Source organism: Emydura macquarii, unplaced genomic scaffold (genome assembly GCF_026122565.2).
Source record: "Emydura macquarii macquarii isolate MOO-44397 ecotype Brisbane River unplaced genomic scaffold, CSIRO-AGI_Emac_v2 contig_3487, whole genome shotgun sequence".
Classification (NCBI taxonomy): domain Eukaryota; kingdom Metazoa; phylum Chordata; order Testudines; family Chelidae; genus Emydura; species Emydura macquarii.
This window is the reverse complement of record NW_027133624.1, coordinates 850,489-871,065: the sequence shown is the minus strand read 5'-3', so window position 1 is coordinate 871,065 and position 20,577 is coordinate 850,489. Positions and strand designations below refer to the sequence as shown.

The 20,577-nt window shown below is 47.3% G+C and overlaps 1 protein-coding gene across 1 annotated transcript in view; it reads right to left on the bottom strand.

Annotated features, from left to right (window-relative positions):
• LOC137144882 (cytosolic phospholipase A2 gamma-like) overlaps nt 1-19,051 on the bottom strand; it is a 51,022-nt gene extending 31,971 nt beyond the window's left edge. The window contains exon 1 of the mRNA XM_067535368.1: nt 18,947-19,051. Coding sequence (XP_067391469.1) covers nt 18,947-19,051 — 105 coding nt within the window. The remainder of the gene's footprint in view (nt 1-18,946) is intronic.
• Between the last annotated feature and the right edge of the window lie 1,526 nt (nt 19,052-20,577).

Here is a 20,577-nt window from a genome sequence, read left to right as displayed (position 1 = left end):
CTCTCTCATGGGAAACAGCAATGCTGGATCTCTTTATATGGCAGATAAATGGATCGATCTTAAACCCTCTTTTTCTCTTTACTTCTGCAGTTGTTTCACTCTAGCCATTTTAGACTGTAGGAGCAGGAAGGTGACTTTGCCCACGTGTATGGCATTGATGGGACTGATCCTGGAATACTGCAAATACTGCCTGCAGTTCTGGGTCCACCTTCAAAAAGGATGTTGATAAATAGGAGGTGCAGAAAGGAAGTGCTGCTTTGAGCAGGCAGTTGGACTAGTGACCTCTTGTGGTCCAATCCTTATCTTCCAATCCTTATCTTCTATGATTCTGTGCTTCTGAAAGAGCCACAAAAGTGGTTGAAGGGCTGAAGATAATGTCTGAGAGTGAGAGAATTAAAGAGCTCAATCTGCTAATTTATCTGCAAGAAAACTCAGAGGTGACTTGATGAAAGTATATGAGAACATTCATAAGAACAAACACCAGATACTCAAAGTCTCTTTAATCACATGGATTAAGGCAGAGAAAGAAGCAATGGCTGGAAAATAAAGCTAGATCATTCAAATTAGAAATAAAGCAGCAGTTTTTAGTGGAGAGGATGAGTAATCATTGGAAGAAATGAACAAGGGGAAAAACTCCACCTTCTCCATCTCTGGAGGCTTCCAAACCAAATTAGATATTTTTGTGGAAGATGCTTTAGCAAACACAAGTGATTGGGCTCAGTACAGAGGGAACTGGGTGAAATTCTCTGGCCTGTGAAGGTCTGACTAAATGATCAAAGGACATTTTTGGCTTTAAAATGTATAAATCTATTCATTTTTCTGGTAGGAGGACATTCAGCCAGGGTGGTTCAGAGTGTGAACACCCCAGCTCTGCAGGGCGTCTTGTGAAAATGGGCAAGGCAGAGATGCAGCAAGGCAAGGAATGGTCTCAAATTTCCCCATTGGTTAGACAATGGATCCCCCCTCAACACTAATCCACAGAGACACCCCCACACTCAGAACCTGTTTGTAACCCATCTTTCAGCATGTGCTACCCATCTGTCTCATAGCTGATCCCCAGATGTTTATGAGTCTGCCAGACGGGGGAGCTGAGCTGGGATTTTGAAAGGGGCCTCTCAGAATTAGGTGCCCAAATCACACAAGAGATTCCCCTAACTCCCTTACGCCCCTTTCCAAATCCCAGCCAAAGTTCTCCAGGAATAGCAGCGCGTGTGCTTGGTTCCAATGGATTACAAGTATCCTGCAGGGGACCCAAGTTGCGCTAGTCGAACGGTCACGGCAGCTTTGCACGGCATAGGACACTGAATGTCGCCTTCTGGTGATCGTGTTCTCTCAACCCAGCCTCTTTATTTTACTGCCCTTCAAAGAGACGTTTTCAAATGAGCAGACAGCCGTAGCCTCCCTCTCCCTGTGAACTGACCCAACCCTCTCACCCGCTTTGCATTTTGAAATTCTGCGGCTCAGAGGTAAGATCTAAACGGGTGGAAACTCCTGCTCCAGTTCTCAGAGGAGCCATAGTGGGGTCAGCCGAGCCCACTGCTCGAATTGTTACCCGCACACTAGGACACCCACCTTCACCCCAATCCATAGGGCTCAAGGCATAACCCGGTTAAGGCACCCCCACCCTTTCCCAATCCGTTGGGCTCCGAGGGAAAGGCACCTACTCGTACCCAATTCACACTCAAGAGCTCAGGTCACCCATTCCCAGTCCGTAGTGCTCTGGGTGTAACCCACCCTTCCCAATTTGTTATGCTCCAGGTATAATTCTCTGCGGGTCTGCAGGATCTGTTACCAGTGAAGGAGCCTTACACAGTAATATTCTTATTCTCTATTTAGTAACTAGATGGCATATTCTTTCCTATAAGCATAAGGCCTGAGTCTCATACCACCACTGCTCTAACCACTAGACCCCACTCCCCTCCCAGAGCTAGGGCTAGAGACCAAGTATCGGGTATCCCAGCTGTTCCAAGTTTAGCCACTTGAATTCAGGTGAACATCAGCCGACCCTGAAGCTGAATATTACAGATGCCTCAGCAACTGTCCTCAGCTGGGTCATCAACTCACCCAGTCGTTGGTTGGGGCTCCTGTTGGAGAGCTGGATCCAGATCTCTGCTGAAATGAAAGTCGCTGAGACTCCTCCAGCTTTGGTGTCCTTTATATGGAGCCCGGCTGGGCAGGAAGCCAGGCAGATGTGGGATATGACTCAACAAACAAAGTAGGTCATGAGCAATTCCTAAGAACTGGGAGTAAAAGGAGATAAGCTGTGCGCTGGGGTGGGGAGTAGAGAAACCACAGTAGTGTTGGCCAAGTTGTGAGCTTTAAATCCAGTGATCTCTAATCCCAATCCATAGCCCCTGCTAACCTAGCCCTGGGCCCCCCTATTCTGCTGGCACCCCTCACTCCCAACTCTCAACCCTCTGCTAGCCCTGCCCTTGGTTCCCTCCTTGCTGCCCTCACATGTCCATCGATAGCTGTCAATCCTAATATTCAGTCCTAATTATCTAGTCCCCACACATGAGAGTCTCTTGTGCACCTTAATGTCTGAGAACTGAAAACTCTGAGAACTGTTTCCATTCATTACATGGTCTAGTAGAAAGTGAGAGCATGAGGCCTGAAACCTAGCATAACAGGCTAAGGCAAAAGGTTGCTCAAGTCTGTGATAAAGAAAAGGAAACAGGCGTCAGGCTGGGAATTTACGATATCACTGAAACGATAAAGAGCTGATACTGCAAACACACATATTTCCAAACATTACAACTATCACACCATTACTACTATCTAAAAATATATAGCAGAGACGGAAGGTACTAGGAGCAAAGAGATAACAAGAGCTACCTGAGCCCCTGAAATGACACTTTGATGGATAGAAATGTCTGATAAGACGACAAATAGAGTTGTTTTGCCCAGACCATCCAGTACAAGGTGAGGGGTGGTATCAGACTATGTCAAGAGGATGGCAGCTCCCTACATCGAAGGGGCAGAATGGAACTGTCTGTAACAGTGTATAAAAGAGGGAGTCAGAGGGACCGATATCGTCCGGCCTAGGGGGATAACGGAAAGTCCCACTGTTAAGTTATGCCGAGTCCATTGTAATGGAGCACTCATATTTGATATACTGGTACATACTCTATACATCGCTTCTCATTGTGCTTCAGCTGCAATAAACCTGGCCCAGGTGCCTTCATTGCTCAGCGAATCCGTGGTCGTGTCGATTCATTCGATCGTGAGCACCGTCTCGGCTACCTGTGCAGAGCTGCGACAGCACCTGACAACGCAGCCTGCGCTGACAACTGCACACTGACAACATGGCTGTGTGCGGGGATGCACCTGTCACTCTGCCAGTCACAGGGAGGTGACCAGGCTGATTCACTCTTCATGTGAGTCGGGACTCAGTGTGAACAACCTGACACAGAGAAGGTTTCACCATCCAGTCTGTGGCCAATGTGTGTCCCCAGCCCATCAGCGCAGAGAGGAGATCCCTTGAGAGCTGAACCCCTTGGCCAAGTGGGAATCAAAGCCACAAGCCCTGGTTTACAAGCCAGGTGCTGAACCCAGCACCCCTGTATGACAGGCCAGAGCCAGTGGTGAGGGGCTGGGCTGAGGAGCTTCTCTTGACATCTCTGAAGGGATCCATCCCCCTCAGACCAGCCTTTATTACTCATCAGGGACAGGTTTCCCGCATGTGCTCTGCTGCCTCCTTCTCCACTCAGCTCTTCATTTCATCCTTTTCTGAGGAGCTCAGAGCTGGAAATCACCCCTGGGCAAACACGGCAACACAACCTCAGACTGTGATCAGCTCAAAGTGTGCTTCTGCCAGCCCTGCAGAGTGAAATCCTGATGCCGAGGGATCCTGCGGAAAAGGGCATTTTTTTCTGGTGCAGCAGTGGGTGGGACAAGTGAGGGTATGATCCTGGCCCAGGTCCTTACCTCTAGCTATGCTGGAGTGAGGGATTTTTTTTACGTTCTTCATGGTTTGCATGAAGAGGGCATGTGTCGTCATTTCCCTGTGTGTTTGTTTAATGAGGAGGTAGGAAAGGGTGTTTGTTGTTGTGGAGGACCAGGTGTGAGGTGGCCTAGGATGCTGGACCTCAGACAACAGCGTGGGCAGTGTGGAACTTAGCAACCTGAGATGCGGAGGATGCCCCATCTTTGAAGCCAGCCTGTTCTGGCCAGTGGGAGGACAAAGGAGGTGAGGAAAGGGGGCCTCGGTGATCTGGAAGGCAGCCGAAGCCGGTTCTGGCCAGTTGGATGGGAGACAGGGGGCTCAGGACATCTGTGTACCCAGGAAAGAAGAATAAAGGACAGAGAAAGGACTTTTGAGGGAAGAGGATAAAGGGTGGACATCTGGAAGGAGGAGGATCCTGGACTGGGGAGAAAGAGCAGCCTATGCCCATGTGGACTGGGACAGGCCCAGTTGCACTGTACTGAGACTGTCCAAGCTAGAAGGCCCTGAGAGCGTTCTGTGCTGTGTTCATTAAACCCTTCTTTTTACACTGACAGTCACTGCAGTCTGGAGATCGGGGTTGCATGGTTCCCTCTGGAGGTCCCGGGGCTCCAGTGAGAGTGGATGACCTGAGGCGGCCCAAGACGAGAGACAGGCATGCTGAAGGCTCAGACAGGTGCAGTTGCAGGAGGTGGCAGAGCCCAGGTCTTTACCCTGAGAGTGACTGCGTGATCACCGAGAAGGTGACACTGAAGGAGGCCCCTGCCAGTTCTTAGGAATTTCTCATGAAAGGCTTTGTTTGCTGAATGTCACATCCCGTATCTCCTTGGCCATCTGCCAGGCCAGGCTCCATTTATTCCCCTGACTGCACTATGCAGAGGAGATAAGGTGGAGGAAATAATGACAAAGGTGAAGGAGGCAGAGATGCGGGATGGGCAGGGGAAGAGCCACTCTGCTGAGCTAGTTCATCTGCGACTCTGGCTCGGGGGAGGGCAGGGTGAGGTCTAAGGGCTTGGGAGGTGAACAAGCACCAGGAGCCTGGGGCTGATGGCGAATGCAGGGAGAGGGCAGAGCATGAGCCCCACAGCCGGGGAGAAGTGAAGAGGGGCAGCTCAGGGGCCAGGGCAAAGCGGATGGGAATTAGTGGCAAGGATGAAGATGTCCCAGAGGTGTGAGGCTAAGGGGATTTTATGGTGTGGGGCAGCCCCAGGGGTTTTTGTAATGCTCCACTTGAGAATTCACCAGCCTCCCCTGAGCCCACTCCCAAGCCCCACTGAGTCACTCAACTTGTGGCCAAAATGTAACTGGTGCCACCTAGGCAGAAAAAGTCATTTAACCAATTCCCTGTCCCTGAGTCAGGCAGTTCCCCGCCCTGCGGCCAGAAGGGAGACAGCACCCTGTAGAGGGGAGAAGGTCCCATTTCCCACTCCCTTCATTTTCCCACAGATGATCAGAGAATCCTAGAAATGTGGGGCTGGAAGGGACCTCACGAGGTATCTAGTGCAGCCTCTTGTTCTGTGGCAGGACCCATCAAACCAAGACTACCCCTGCGAGGAGTTTGTCAAACTTGTTTTTTAAAACTTCCAATGATGGGGATTCCCCCACTTTCCTTGGTAGCCTGTTCCAGAGCTGAAATAGCCTTAGAGAAAGATTTCCCTGACATCGAACCTAAATCTCCCTCGCTGAGATTATGCCCGTTACTTCTTCTCCTACCGTCAGTGGACATGGTGAACTACTGATGCCAGTCCTCTTTCTGACACTCTTCACATAGTTGAAGACAGTTAGCAAATGCTCCTCAGCCTTCTTTTCTCCAGACTAAATCCACCCAGTTGAAGAAACCGGACATATTTAGTCCTGTCCTCATAGGTCAGGTTTTCAAAACCTTTGATCACTTTTGTTGCTCTCCTCTGGACTCTCCAATTCATCCACATGTTTCCTAAAGCGTGGTGCCCAGAACTGAACACAGCACTCCAGCTGTGGCCTCTCCAGTGCCGAGAAGAGGGGAACAGTTATCTCCTGCCTCTCACACACAGCGCTCCTGTCAATGCACCCCAGAACGATATTAGCCTTTTTCACAGCGGCAGCATGTCATTGACTCATTCAATTAGTGATCCACAATAACCCCCAGCTCCTTTTCAGCAGGACGACCACCTCACCAGTTATTCCCCATTCTATCGCTGTGCATTCGATTTTTCCTTCCTAAGTGATGTTCTTTGCACTTGTCGTTAGTGAATTTCATCTTGTTGAATTGAGACCAATTCTCTAATTTGCTGCATATCTTAAAAAAAAAACAAAAAAAACATAAAATCTTGATTTTCAATTGTACTGAGACTGTCCAAGCTTCAAGGCCCTGAGAGCATCCTGTGCTGTGTTCATTAAATCCTTCTTTTTTCGCTGAGAGTCACTGCAGTCAGCAGATCGGGGTTGCATGTTTCCCTCTGGAGGTCCCGGGGCTGCAGCACAAGTGAAGTCCCCAAGGGGGCCCACAGCGAGAGACAGACATGCTGAAGGGTCAGACAAGTGTGGTTCCAGGAGGTGGCAGAGCCCAGGCCTTTACCCCGAGAGAGAACGTGTGATCGCTGAGAAGGGCCATGATACGGAAGAGGGCCCCTTCCAGGGACCTTATGGAGCAGAGATAACACAGGTCCTCGGAGTCCATGACACTAGCCCCCACTGCCTGCCTTGGGAACCCAGTCGCCTGCCGTGGCAACTGCTGTCTTTCCTGTGGCTGTGTATCAGGCCCTACACTGGAAAAGGCAGCATGGTTATAGCCACGTTTTGAAGAGGGTGCAACTTATGCACAGAGATGGATTTGTGGTAAAAGAACAACCAGTTCATTAACCAAAGGACCTAGATTTAAGTGATACCAAGTGTGACTCTGGCAGACCAGGCACCAATATTACACTTATGAAATAAACAGCAGGATCTTATTCAGGGGACAAGGCAGTATGCCACGTTTTTTATGAATATAGAATTTTTTTTTAAAAAGCTATTGCCTAAAACACACACACACACAGTTCTGCAGGTGGGATATAATTACCAGCACCTGTGCTGCTCGAGCTGAATCACTGGCCAGGTGATTCAGACACAAGGATGGAGCCAGGCTCTGTCGGTCACGACAGGATGCTCCTTGGGGTTTGCAGAACGAGCCCAAAGTCCAGGTTCTTTTTTTTTTTAATTTTTTTAATTTATTTTTATTCTGGTTTATGGATTTTGTTATATTAGATAGATAGTTTTTTTGTTTGATGGCATTGTTAATTACATTTGATATTGCAAGTGTGACAGCTTTTTTATTATTTTTTTATTTTTGTTTCACTCTTTGTCTTGTTTCTGTTCTTGGGTGTTAACTCCCCTGTTTTCCGGGGTTATCTTGATTTTCAGCCATCTGGGTTGTAAAAGTTATTTAAACAAAAGCATCTTCTCTCCTTCCTGCCCTTGGAGGCTGAGAACCACTATCTCAGCAATTACTTCCTTGCCGTCTTAGTTCAGCAGACTGCATGCACTTCTCATTTATACTTACTAAAAATCATTACATTTTTATTCCATTACATTGGTATATTATTTTATACTTACTAACATAATAACATTCTTATACCTACATCAATTTTATTAATACCAATTTTACTAAAAGGAAATGGAAGAAATTTTATTTGCCGTCCCATTGACCCATGATTTACACATCTATTACATTCCTGATATGCATTGGGCACTTTTCTGCACTTGTAAATTATCACAATTAGATTTCAGGATATTCCAACATTTATACATAGATGTTTCCAAACAGGACCCCAATGTGTCATATATGTTAAGTCACAAAATGTTCAGGCAAGATGTTCCCACTCATATGTTTAAGCCGTCAATTATCATAGTGGAGCTTGGCATGGCATGAACAAACAATTAATGTGTCCGGAACATCTCTATCCATAATGCCCAGTTTTGGTTTTCTTTCAGTGTGAGGATTAACCCTTAAGCTTTAAATACGTTTCTATGGTTTGGGCCTGCTCTGGTTTAGGCCTAAATCACAGTGCTGGGGCCTACCCCTGCTCATGCCAAAGCCCCTAGGCCACAACTGAACACAGACTGGAAATAACCAGGCTGGCTCACCTGTGTGTTAGTATTGTTAAAATAAGCCTTGGATTTATTAAATGGCGTCTAGTGTTTACACTTCATGAAATGCCTTTAAATTTCTGCATGCAGTAATGTCATTTATAACATCCATAGCCCATGCTGTAGGGTGATATTTAAACATATTTAAGTATTGACCCTGTAATTGCAAAAGTGTTAGCTGTGGAACTGTAAACCCAGTTGGGAGAGAAGCATTAGCAAATGTGAAATGCTGGTTTGCCCAAGAAGGGATTACCTCCTGCCCAGCAAAAGAAGGCCCATAGACATCAGATAATCCATTGTGAAACCTCAGAGGACAAAGGACTTTGCTGATTTCTCCCCCTACACCCATGAAGGAGAGACAAGCAAGAACATGTGTCCCATCAGCTTAGGCTCTGGGGAGAAGAGAATAAAAATCCCCGATAAGGAGATTTTGGGGTCTCTATGGTGCTTGAGATTTGGGAGGACACAAAAACTTCTAAACATAAGCAAAAAAGCCCCAGCTGTTTCGCCAGAGATAGCCTTAAAGAACCTACAGAGGTTGCACATTACAGGAGCTCTATCGCCCTTTGAAAGCCAAGACTGTAACTCACGTGTGTGTACGTTACCTGCTTTGACCTTGTCAATAACTCTCTTCTATCTTTTTCTTAGTTAATAAAAATTTACATAATTTACTACAGGATTTCCATTTTCCACTCATGTTTTCATTCATTACATGGCCGTGTGCAGGGCGGCCCCTGTCGCTGCGCCAGTCAAACAGAGATGTCTATGCTGAAATGTTCGGCATGTCAGTCGGGCCTCAGTGCGAAAAGTCTGACACAAATGGCAGGGTTTTACCTTCAGTGTAGGACCACTGGGTGTCCACAGCCCATCAGCGTGGAGAGGGGAACCCCTTGAGATCAGAACCCCTTAGCCTCGAGGGAATCAAATCCATGAGGCCTGGTTTACAGACCAAGCCCTCAGCTATGGACCCAGCACCCCTGTGTGACAGGCCAGAGCCAGGGGTGAAGGGCTGGACTGAGATGCTTTTCTGGCACCTGAGGAGTGATCCATCCCGCTCAGACCAGCCTTAATGGCTGAGCAGGGACAAATTTCCCGGGTGCGCTCTGCTGCCTCGTTGGCATTTCCTTCTCCGCATCTACACAGGGTGGAGGGGGCATAACCCTTAGCAGCGTGCAGCAGTCACTGGGGTAAAACGTGGCAGAACCAGGGAGGACTCTGCAGTATAGGCACACCCTCTGCCACCTTGGACAAGCCACCCACATTTCTTCAAAACGGGACTAAAATCACAGTCCCCTGTGGATGTAGGGCCTGATGCACAGCCAGGGGCGTGACCCCAGTGGATTTCATTGGGTCACCAAAGCAGGCAATGGGGGTAAGGGAGAGGGAAGTAGGCCGGGACTGTGGTTTCTTTTGTGCCAAAACACTGCTGCAACCACAACAGAAGACCATTTTCCCCGGGATCCCTCGGCGTCAGGGGATTGCTCTACAGGGCTGGCAGAAACCCACCTTGCTCGGAGCTTTTGTCTCCAGGTTTGTCTAGCGGGGGCTGTAGATGTGGATAGAGGAGCACAGGCAGAGCTGTTTCAAACCCACATCTTGGACAAAACACCGGTCGATTCTCCAGTCCCCAGCCCACTTGGCAGATTATTTCCTTTTATTCCCAGTTCTTAGGAATTTCTCATGAAAGGTTTTGTTTGCTGAGTGTCACATCCCATATCTCTTTGGCCATCTGCCAGGCCAGGCTCTATTTCTTCCCCTGATTGTACTATGCAGGAAACAATGACAAAGGTGAAGGAGGCAGAGATGCGGGATGGGCAGGGGAAGAGCCACTCTGCTGAGCTAGTTAAACTGTGGCTCCAGCTCGGGGAAGGGCAGGTTGAGGTCTAAGGGCTTGGGAGGTGAACAAGCGCCAGGAGCGTGGGGTGGATGGCGAATGCAGGGATAGGGCAGAGAATGAGCCCCACAGCCGGGGAGAAGGGAAGAGGGGCAGCTCAGGGGCAAGGGGAAGTGGATGGGAATTAGGGGCAAGGATGAAGCCGTCCCAGAGGTGTGAGGCTAAAGGGATTTTAAGGTGTGTTTTTTTGTAATGCCCCACTTGAGAGTTCACCATCCGCGCTTGAGCCCACTCCCAAGCCCCACTGAGCCACTCAACTTGTGGCCAAAATGTAACTGGTGCCACCTAGCCAGGAAAAGTCCTTTAACCAATTCCCCTTCCCCTCAGGCAGGCAGTGCACCGCTTGGCGGCCAGATGGGAGCCAGCACCCCATAGAGGGGAAAAGATCCATGTCCCATTCCCCAACCCCTTCATTTTCCCACAGTTGGTCATGGAATCCTAGAAATGTGGGGCTGGAAGGGACCTCAAGAGGTATCTAGTGCAGCCCCCTGCGCTGTGGCAGGACCAAGGAAACCTAGAGCACCCCTGACAGGAGTTTGTCAAAATTGTTTTTTAAAACTTCCAATGATGGGGATTCCCCCATCTCCCTTGGAAGCCTGTTCCAGAGCTGAAATAGCCTTAGAGAGAGAAAGATTTCCTTAACATCTAACCGAAATATCCCTCGCTGCATATCACAGCCGTTACATCTTAGAATCATGGAATCATAGAAGATTAGAGTTGGAAGGGACCTCAGGAGGTCATCTAGTCCCACCCGCTGCTCAAAGCAGGACCAACCTCAGATAAATCATCCCAGTGAGGGTTTTGTCAAGCCACAGCTTAAAAACCTATAAAAATGGAGATTCCAGCACCTCCCTAGGTAACCCATTCCAGTGCTTCACCACCCTCCTAGGGAAAAACTTTTTCCTAATATCCAACCTAGACCTCCCCCACTGCAACATTGTTCCTTGTTCTGTCATCTATTATCACTGAGAACAGCCTAGCTCCATCCTTCCTGGAACCCCCTTTCAGATAGTTAAAGGCTGCTATCAAACCCCCCCTCATTCTTCTCTTTAGCACACTAAACTAACCTAGTTCCCTCAGAGTCTTCTCATAAGTATTGTTCTCCAGCCCCCTAATCATTTTTGTTGCCCTCCTCTGGACTCTCTCCAACTTCTCTACATCCTTTTTGTAGTGGGGGGCCCAAACTGGACACAATACTCCAAATGCGGCCTCACCAATGCCGAATAGAGGGGAATAATCACTTCCCGTGATCTGCTGGCAATGCTCCTCCTAATGCAGCCCAATATGCTATTAGCCTTCTTGGCAACCAAGGCACACTTCTGACTCATCTCCAGCTTCTTGTTCATTGTAACTCCCAGGTCCTTTCCTGTAGAACTGCTGCCTAGTCCGTTGGTCCCCAGTCTGTAGCTGTGCATGGGATTCTTCCGTCCTAATTAGAGGATTCTGCACTTGTCCTTGTTGAACCTCTTCAGATTTCTTTTGACCCAAACCTTCAATTTGTCTAGGTCACTCTGTATCCTATCCCTACTTTCCAGGGTATCTAGCACTCCCCCTAGTTTAGTGTCATCTGCAAACTTGCTGAGGGTGCAATCTTATCCAACCTCCAGATCCTTAATAAAAATTTTGAACAAAACCGGCCCCAGGACCGACCCCTGGGGCACTCCACTTGTGAGCGGCTGCCAGTTAGACATTGAGACATTGATCACTATCCGTTAAGCCCAATGATCTAGCCATTTCTCTATCCATTTTATAGTCCATGCATCCAACCCACTCGTCTTTAACTTGCTGATAAGCATACTGTGGTAGACTGTATCAAAAGCTTTGCTAAAGTCAAGATAAATCATGTCCACCACTTTCCCCACATTCACAGAGCCAGTCACCTCTTCATAGAAAGCAATCAGATTGGTCAGGCATGACTTGCCCATGGTGAATACATTTTGACTGTTCCTGATCAGCTTCCTCTCTTCCAAGAGCCTTAAAATGGATTCCTTGAGGATGTGCTCCATGATTTTTCCAGGGATTGAGATGATGCTGAGAGGTCTGTAATTCCCAGGTTCCTCCAACTTCCATTTTTTGAAGATGGGCACTCTATTTGCCTCTTCCAATTGTCCGGGACCTACCCCAATCACCACGAGTTTTCAAAGATAGTGGCCAATGGCTGTAGTTCCCTGGATCCTCTTTCTTCCCTTTTTTGAAGTTGGGCACTATATTTGTGTACTGTCAGTGGACATGGAGAACTACTGATCCATGTCCTCTTTATAACATCCTTCACCCTTGCACATGTTGGTTTGATCAAAACATCTCTATCCATCACCCTGCCAGCCTGACCTTATCTTTCGGAGGGGTCGGCTTGTCCCTGTATCATCTTTGGGGAGTGCATTTATACCGCAGCTAGGGACTGGGGTGTTCTGGCATGATCCTTCTGGAATGTGGCTATGCAAGTGTCCTTTGCCTAACACTTCTTGAGTGTGTTTGTGCTTCTGCAATATTAGCCTTGTTCTTGCCAAGTTCACTGAACTTGTGAGCAGGCAACTGCTTTGTAACAGGGCCTGACTTTTCCTCATAGCCTAACTCTTGCTAACTTTGCTTTATATCAGCAGGGCTTGAATTTTGTTTGGGGCTTACATCAGGTCATATGCTTCAGACTCCCCCTTTCTGCTATATTGACTGAGATAAGTCGCCTGAAGGGTTCAGCGACAGCTGAGTGGGGTTTGGTGAATCCTAGTAGGACCTAATATGGAACTGCAGGTGTCTAATATTGCAGTTAGAAGCCAAGTCCCTTTGGGAATGTCACCCTGGCTGCGGGATGATTAATTTGGTAAAATGTTCATAGATAGATAGAGAGATTCTTATACACTAGGTTATGATGATAGAGAGAAAGATAGATTCATATAAATAGATTATGATGTGTGACGGGGCCAGCCCTGACGGCTACAGGAGGGTGCTGGAAGGCATATATATCAGCCCCAGGCTTAGCAAATCTTTGTTCCCTGGGTGATCCAGCTGCGGCCACTCCAGGGCAATTAGGCCAATCAGGCCATCTGGGGCCAATCAAGGAACTTGCCCCAGCAGTTAAAAGCCTCCCAGTCAGGCAGATGGGGGCAGCTGAGAGGGAGTTGAGTAGAGCTGCTACAAGGTGTGGAGTCAGTAGAGGAGAGGAGAGGAGCGGAGCGGAGCGGAGCAGAGCTGCTGCAAGGTGTGGAGACCGGAGGAGAGCCTGAAGGAGAGCCACAAGCCGGGGGGGCTACAGAAGAGTGACCCAGGGAAGGTAGTAGCCCCTTGGACTAAGCTGTTTGAGGCTACTCTTCGCAGGGTCCCTGGGTCGGGGCCCGGGGTAGAGGGCGGGACCGGGCCCCCCCCCTGCTCCCACCCAGCCGCACCACCGGCATAGCCGTAAGGAGCGCAGACCCACGGGGCAAAACAAGCCCACCTTGCCACAGATGACAATGAGAATAGATAGATTGATTCATATAAATTGGTTATGATGATTGAACGTTAGATTTTATATGATAGTTTATAATGATAGAGAGAAAGATAGATTCATATATAATAGGTTTGATGACATATCAATAATCAATAGATTCATGTTAAAAAGGTTATGATTATGATGAAAGTGATAGATAGATAGATAGATAGAATTTGTAAGACACACATACAAAAATGTTGCTTTCTCAGCGATCACATGACACCATTCTAACACAGAAATGTACAATGTGCAGAGCCATAAACAACCGTCTGGCAAACAAATGTGCCTGCAAGATTTATCTGTCGGGTTTCCTACTTTACAAAGGGAAAGAAAGTAAGCAAGGAAATTTGTGCCCAGCTGTGAGCCATCTTACAATCTTACATATACCCCTGGTAAATGTGGAGAGATTTTTCTGGAGCTCACTTACACTGAGGTTAGAATCTGGCCTGTTGGTGAGATTTTATTGCTTGTTAATTTTTAAATCATTTTTCTTCTGCTGTGTGTGACAACAACACTTTACAACCTTCTTTCCTTCTGTGTGATGAATATTAAATCAATAAACTAGAATGTCTCATCATTTTTCACCTTGTGTGCCTCAGTGCTAGAAATAGGCCCGCTTTGTTCCCTCCTGGTCTGACTATTCCACAGTAAGTGAAAGCACAAAGGACTAAGTTCACAAAGGGACATAGACTATGTCTACACTTAAAATGCTACAGGGGCACAGCTGCAGGGCTTCAGTGTAGATGCTCAGGACAGTGATGGGAGGGGTTCTGTGGGTAATCCACCTCCCCGAGGGGCAGTAGCTAGGTCGACCTTGTGCTATCTACACCAGAGTATATTTCCAGCATAGCTACGTCTCTGCTGATGTATATTTTCAGTGTAGACCAGCCCTTAGGCTGAGAGACACCACACCTAACTTTTAGGTGCCTAAAAAAACGCTGGCATCCCCCAAGCCTGAATTAGGTGCTCAGGCCCAGCTGCAATAAGTGGGGAGGGACAGACGTTTAAGAACGGGATCTATGGAAGCCAGCTCTCGCTGGGAGACGCCGAGGAGCGGGCTGTCCCTCACAGGGAGTTCAATGCCTCCCTTGGCTTGGAACGCTCATCTCTGAACCCTCTCTTTGAGTGGGGAGCCAAACATGTTTCTTGGAAGAAGTCAGAGAGGGGGAAAGAGGAATGCCCTCATGACTGCTAGCCCAGTGGGTAGAGTCTCCTCTGGCATGTGGGAGACCCCTCTCTTCAAGCCCCCCACCTCTGCATCATGGGAGAAGGGATGGCAAGAGGGATATGCCACCAGAGATGAGGAGGATGCACCATCTTGGAAGCCAGCCTGTTATGGCCAGTGGGAGGACAAAGGAGGTGAGGAAAGGGGGCCCCGGTGATATGGAAGTTAGTCACAGATGGTTCTGGCCAGTTGGATGGGAGACAGGGGACTCAAGAGATCTGTTTACCCAGAAAAGAAGAATAAAGGACAGAGAAAGGGGTTTTAAGGGAAGAGGAGAAAGGGTGGTCAGCTGGAAGGAGGGGGATCCTGAGATGGGGGGAAAAGAGCAGCCAAAGCCCATGTGGACTGGGACAGGCCCAGTCGGACTATACTGAGACTGTCCAAGCTTCAAGGCCCTGAGAGTGTCCTGTGCTGTGTTCATTAAAGCCTTCTCTTTTTGCTGAGAGTCACTGAAGTCTGGAGATCGGGGTTGCATGTTTCCCTCTGGAGGTCCCAGGGCTCCAGAGCGAGTTGACGCCCCAAGGGGGCCCACAATGAGAGACAGACGTGCTGAAGGCTCAGACAGGTGCGGTTGCAGGAGATGGTGGAGCGTAGGTCTTAACCCCGAGACAGAGTGTGTGATCACCGAGAAGGTGAAACTGAAGGGAGCCTCTCCCAGGGGCCATAAGGAGCGGAGAAAGCACAGGTCCTGGGAGTCTGTGACACTAGCCCCCACTGCCTGCCTTGGCAACCCAGTGAAACCAACTGGCGTCTGTCCTGTGGCTGTGTATCAGGCCTTGCACTGACATAGGGAGTATGTTTATAACCCCATTTTGAAGAGGGTGCAGCACAGAGATGGATTTATGGTAAAAGTACAACCAGTTCATTAACAAGAGGACCTAGGTTCAAGTGATACCAAGTGTGACTCCAGCAGACCGGGCGCCAGCTCATACCAAAGCATCTAGGCCACAACTGAACATGGACTGGAAATAACCAGGCCGGCTCACCTGTGTGTTAGTGTTCTTAAAATAAGCACTGGGCCTTGGACAAGCCACCCACATGTCTTCAAAACAGGATTAAAAACACACTCCCCTGTGGATGTAGGGCCTGACGCACAGCCAGGGGCACGACCCCAGTTGAATTCATTGGGTGCCCAACGCAGGCAGTGGGGGTAGAGGAAAGGGAACTAGGCCAGTATCATGGCTTCACTTGTCCAACTGCAATGAAGGGCCCTTTTCCCGGGGATCCCTCAGCTTCAGGAGATTGCTCTGCAGGGCTGGCAGAAACGCACCTTGATCCGATCATGGTCCAAGGTTGTTCTGACGGGTTTGCCTAGTGGGGGCTGAAAGGTGGGATCAAGGAGCAACGGCAGAGCCATTTGAAACCCACATCTTGGCCAACACACCTGTTGATTCTCCACTCCCCAGCCCACTTGGCAGGTTATTTCCTTTTATTCCCAGTTCTTAGGTATTTCTCATGAAACGCTTTGTTTGCTTAATGTGACACCCATATCTCCCTGGCCATCTGCCCATCATTTCTTCCCCTGATTGCACTATGGAGGGGAGATAAGCTGGAGGAAACAATGACAAAGGTGAAGGAGGGAGAGATGTGGGAAGGGCAGGGGAAGAGACACTCTGCTGAGCTAGTTCATCTGCAGCTCTGGCTCGGGGGAGGGCAGGGTGAGGTCTAAGGGTTTGGGAGGTGAACAAGCACCAGGAGCCTGGGGCTGATGGCGAATGCAGGGACAGGGCAGAGCATGAGCCCCATGGCCAGGGAGAAGGGAAGATGGGGAGCTCAGGGGCCAGAGCGAAGTGGATGGGAGTTAGGGGGAAGGATGAAGCCGTCCCAGAGGTGTGAGGCTACAGGGAAGTTATGGTGTGGGGCAGCCCCAGTGTCTTATGCTATGCCCCACTTGAGAGTTCACCAGCCACCCTTGAGCCCATTCCCAAGCCCCACTGAGCCACTCAACTTGTGGCCAAAATGTAACTGGTGCCACCTAGGGCAGGAAAATTTCTTTAACCAATTCCCCTTCCGCTGAGGCAGGCAGTGCCCCGCCCTGCGGCCAGAAGGGAGCCTCACCCTGTAGAGGGGAAAAGGTCCCATTTCCCACTCCCTTCATTTTCCCACAGCTGGTCATAGAATCCTAGAAATGTGGGGCTGGAAGGGACCTCAAGGGGTATCAAGTGCAGTGCCCTGCGCTTTGGCAGGACCAAGGAAACCTAGAGCACCCCTGACAGGAGTTTGTCAAACTCTTTTTTTTAAACTTCCAATGATGGGGATTCCCGCCGCCCCCGCTCCTCTGAAAGCCTGTTCCAGAGCTGAAATAGCCTTAGAGAAAGATTTCCCTGTTATTGAACCTCAATCTCCCTCACTGCAGATTACACCCGTTACTTCTTCTCCTACCATCACTGGACATGGAGAACTACTGATGCCCGTCCTCTTTATAACACCATTCACGTAGTTGGAGACAGTTAGCAAGTGCTCCTCAGCTTTCTTCTCTCCAGATTAAGCCTGCCAAGTTAAAAAAAAACAGGCATATTTTGCCGAGTAGAGCAGAACCGTGTGCATAGGTACCTTGCTGAATTAGGGCTTTGAAGAAGAATACACAGACAAATTCAGTAGAGGAGTGAGGTGGATTAGGGCCTGGTTTCCATACAGCCATAGGAGCATCAAGAAAGAGAAGAGCTTTTGACATTTCTGGCTCAGCGGTGCACCAGTGTTGTCCCCTTAGCAGATTCCAATACTCTCTGACAGTTGGTAACCTCAGTATATCCTTGGGCATTCCACAAGCCTAGGCACTGTATCCATAGATCCTGTCTTACAGTCCTGGTTACAGAGCCATATACATCAGAACTACTACGGGACTTTTTCCAGGAAAGGATCAACGGCTTTACCCTCATCTTGACAAATGATAGGCCATATTCTCCGTCTTTGGAGCCCTAATATCCACCTTAGTTACGTGACCAAATCCCACTGAGATTCAGTCAGAATCAAGCACTAATTCCCTCCAGCTCTCTTTAAAATGCCAGCCAAAGTCAAGTTTGGATACCTTTCTGAATGACACATTCCAGTTCAGCATAGTTTGCTGAGCTGGATGCAGGAATCTGTGGATGAAATACACTGCCCTGTGTTATGCTGAAGATCCCATTAAACTGATTCATCCTGCCCTTAAAATATATTATGGATTTTGCAGACCTTTATTCAATGTCTTTGGTGGGTACAGCTCACCTGGAAAAGGACTACTCAAGAAAGGATGGAAGGGTTTGCAGAAAAGGGGTGCTAAGTAATGATATCTGTACTGGATCCTAAATCTGTGATTCAATGAAGTTTACCTGCAAGGGCACTGAAAGATTGGTTGGTTATTTTAAGCTTCTTGGATCCCCACCAACTGACACTGGCATTCAAGGCATCCAATGCCATGGGGATTCTTTAGTAGTTTGTTGACTTTTGTAGGATCACTCATCGAGGCTCATAGCCCTAGATATGTCTGAAGCCTGATGAGCCACCGAAGAAACGACCCTTTGTTTTCAAGGTAGACGAGACAGTCTCTTGATTGCATTACAGAACTGAGGCTGGTCTACACATAAAACTTTGGTTGACCTAGCTACATTACTCAGGAGTGTGAAAAATGAGCATCGTTAAACTGGCTTAAATCCCTGTATGTACATTGCAAGGTTAATAGGAGAATTCTTCCATCAACCTAGCTACTGCCTCTCAAGGGGTAGATTTTTAAAGGGATTTAGGTTTAAAGAAGGGGATGGGCACCTAGTGGTGTTTTCAATAGGAATAACACCCATTGCTTTCAACGGAAGGTGGGAGAACATGTGCTTCGTTAGTCACCTTTGAAAATCTGACCCTAACTCCCGTTGAGTGGCTCTGGAAGCTGGTATTATAAAGCTCACTTCTCCCCTCCATACATAGGTTGAACTGTCATTGTATTATGTTGGTCAACAGATAAATAGACTTTTTAAAATAATCTTGTAGAAAAGGAGACACAATATTTCTAGGAGTCAAAATCTTATCCTTCCAGACAGCTTTTATGTTCTCAGCTGAAACGTTGGTTTAGGATGAACAGGGGAAGAGGAAATCTGGAGTGGGTTTTCGAACAGTTTGGAATAAACTCAGAGCTCTACAAATTATATTTAAGGGTTTGGGGAATTCAAACGTCCATCTTGGAATTCATGCTCCGGGGATCTGGAACTGTATCTGAGCTGAAGAATCCTTCTCTTTCTGCTATTTCTAGTGATCTACATTGTGAGTGTGGCCAGGAACATCCTCATCATGGCATCTTCACGCCCCCATGTACTTCTTGGTTGATCGGCATCTTCACACCCCCATGTACTTCTTCTTGGGGAACTTGTCCTGCTTGGAGACCTGCTGCTCCTCCACCATCCTGCCCAGGATGCTGTCCAGTTTCCTGACTGGAAACAGAACCATTTCTGTTAGGGACTGTATGACACCATTTTATTTCTCTACTTTCTTTGCAGCTACACAGTGTTTTCTCCTAGCAGTGATGTCTTACGACTGGCATTTAGTGATATGTAAAACACTGCATTATTCAACCCTTGTGAATTCAAGCCTTGTTAATAGTAGCTTTTGCCTCCAGCTAGAACATCTTTCATATCACAATTATTTTTCCATGGATCCTTTGAAATTAACCATTTCTTTTGTGATTTAACCCCTGTGATAAATTTCTGCTGCAGTGATGCCCCCCTGATGGAACTTTTAACTTTCATCCTGTCCTCCAGGGCCCTAATTTCGGTTATCACTGACATCCTATATTTGTATCATCTCCACCATTCCGAGAATCCCTTCCCCTGGCAGGAGGCAAAAGGATGTTTCCATCTGCTCCTCATTCCTGTGACTACCATTTTTAGAAGACCTTAATAATTGTGTTATATACAACCAGGAACCAATACATTGAGACTCCTAAAGAAAGTGTTCGCTACATTGTCATGATCCCGCAGTCAATCTCCGCACATATGTCCTGGGAAACACAGACTCAAGCAAGGTCCTGGTAATGATGTCAATATATTCATTGTCTTCAGAAAAAACAAGCTGATTTCCTTAAGTTAAAGCAAAAAGAGTTAAAACTGATAAGGAAATGAGTTTTTCTATGTGAAAAAATCAACAAAAATGAACTTTAAAGCAAATTTAAAAAATCAGTGAAAGTTTTCCATGATATATTTTCTTTATTTTAATTGAAAAAAATTCTGCTTTCCATTGACACAAACTGAAAAAATGGTTTATGGGGTGTTGGGATTTTTTGTTAATGATAAATTAAAATATTGTTGCAAAACTTTTTTTTTAAATACTCTCTATAAAATCTCTTTTACTGGTCTTTTTTTTATCATAAAAAGTGTGACCAGCTCTAAACTGCATATACTTTACAGGGTCAGACTGATGAAATCCAGGTGTTTTTTCGGCAAATCCTGAGAAAATGAAATGACTCTAAGAGGTTCTGCAGTTGTAACTCCCACTTGATTTAGAGTGGTTTTTGATTATGCTCTGGGATGTTAGCAATTTACTTGGAGTGTGTATCTATTTTTTTTTTCTCTCACAGAGTCACAATACTTAAGGTACTTAGCTAGCCCCCATTGATGAGTTAGGAAAATTTCCTAGGGTAGATAGAGAGATAATTTTTTAATAATACATATACGTACATGATGGTTTGTCAATGCTTACCTAAGACCACTCTAACGGAAATTTGCACTTTGCAGAATCACGATATTATCTCTGCCTGGCAAACAAATGAATCTGTGGGTTTTTCTAATTTGCAAAGGAAGGATATAAGAAAGGAAATTGGTGCCCAGCTGTGAGCAAGAGATATTGAGCTATTTTTCAACCTCATTTACACCAGTGGTAAACACGGAGTAACTTTACTAAAGCTGATGATGTTACTCCAGATTTGCCACAAGTTTTACACAATTTCACTCTGGCCTGTTGTTCAGAATGATGAATTT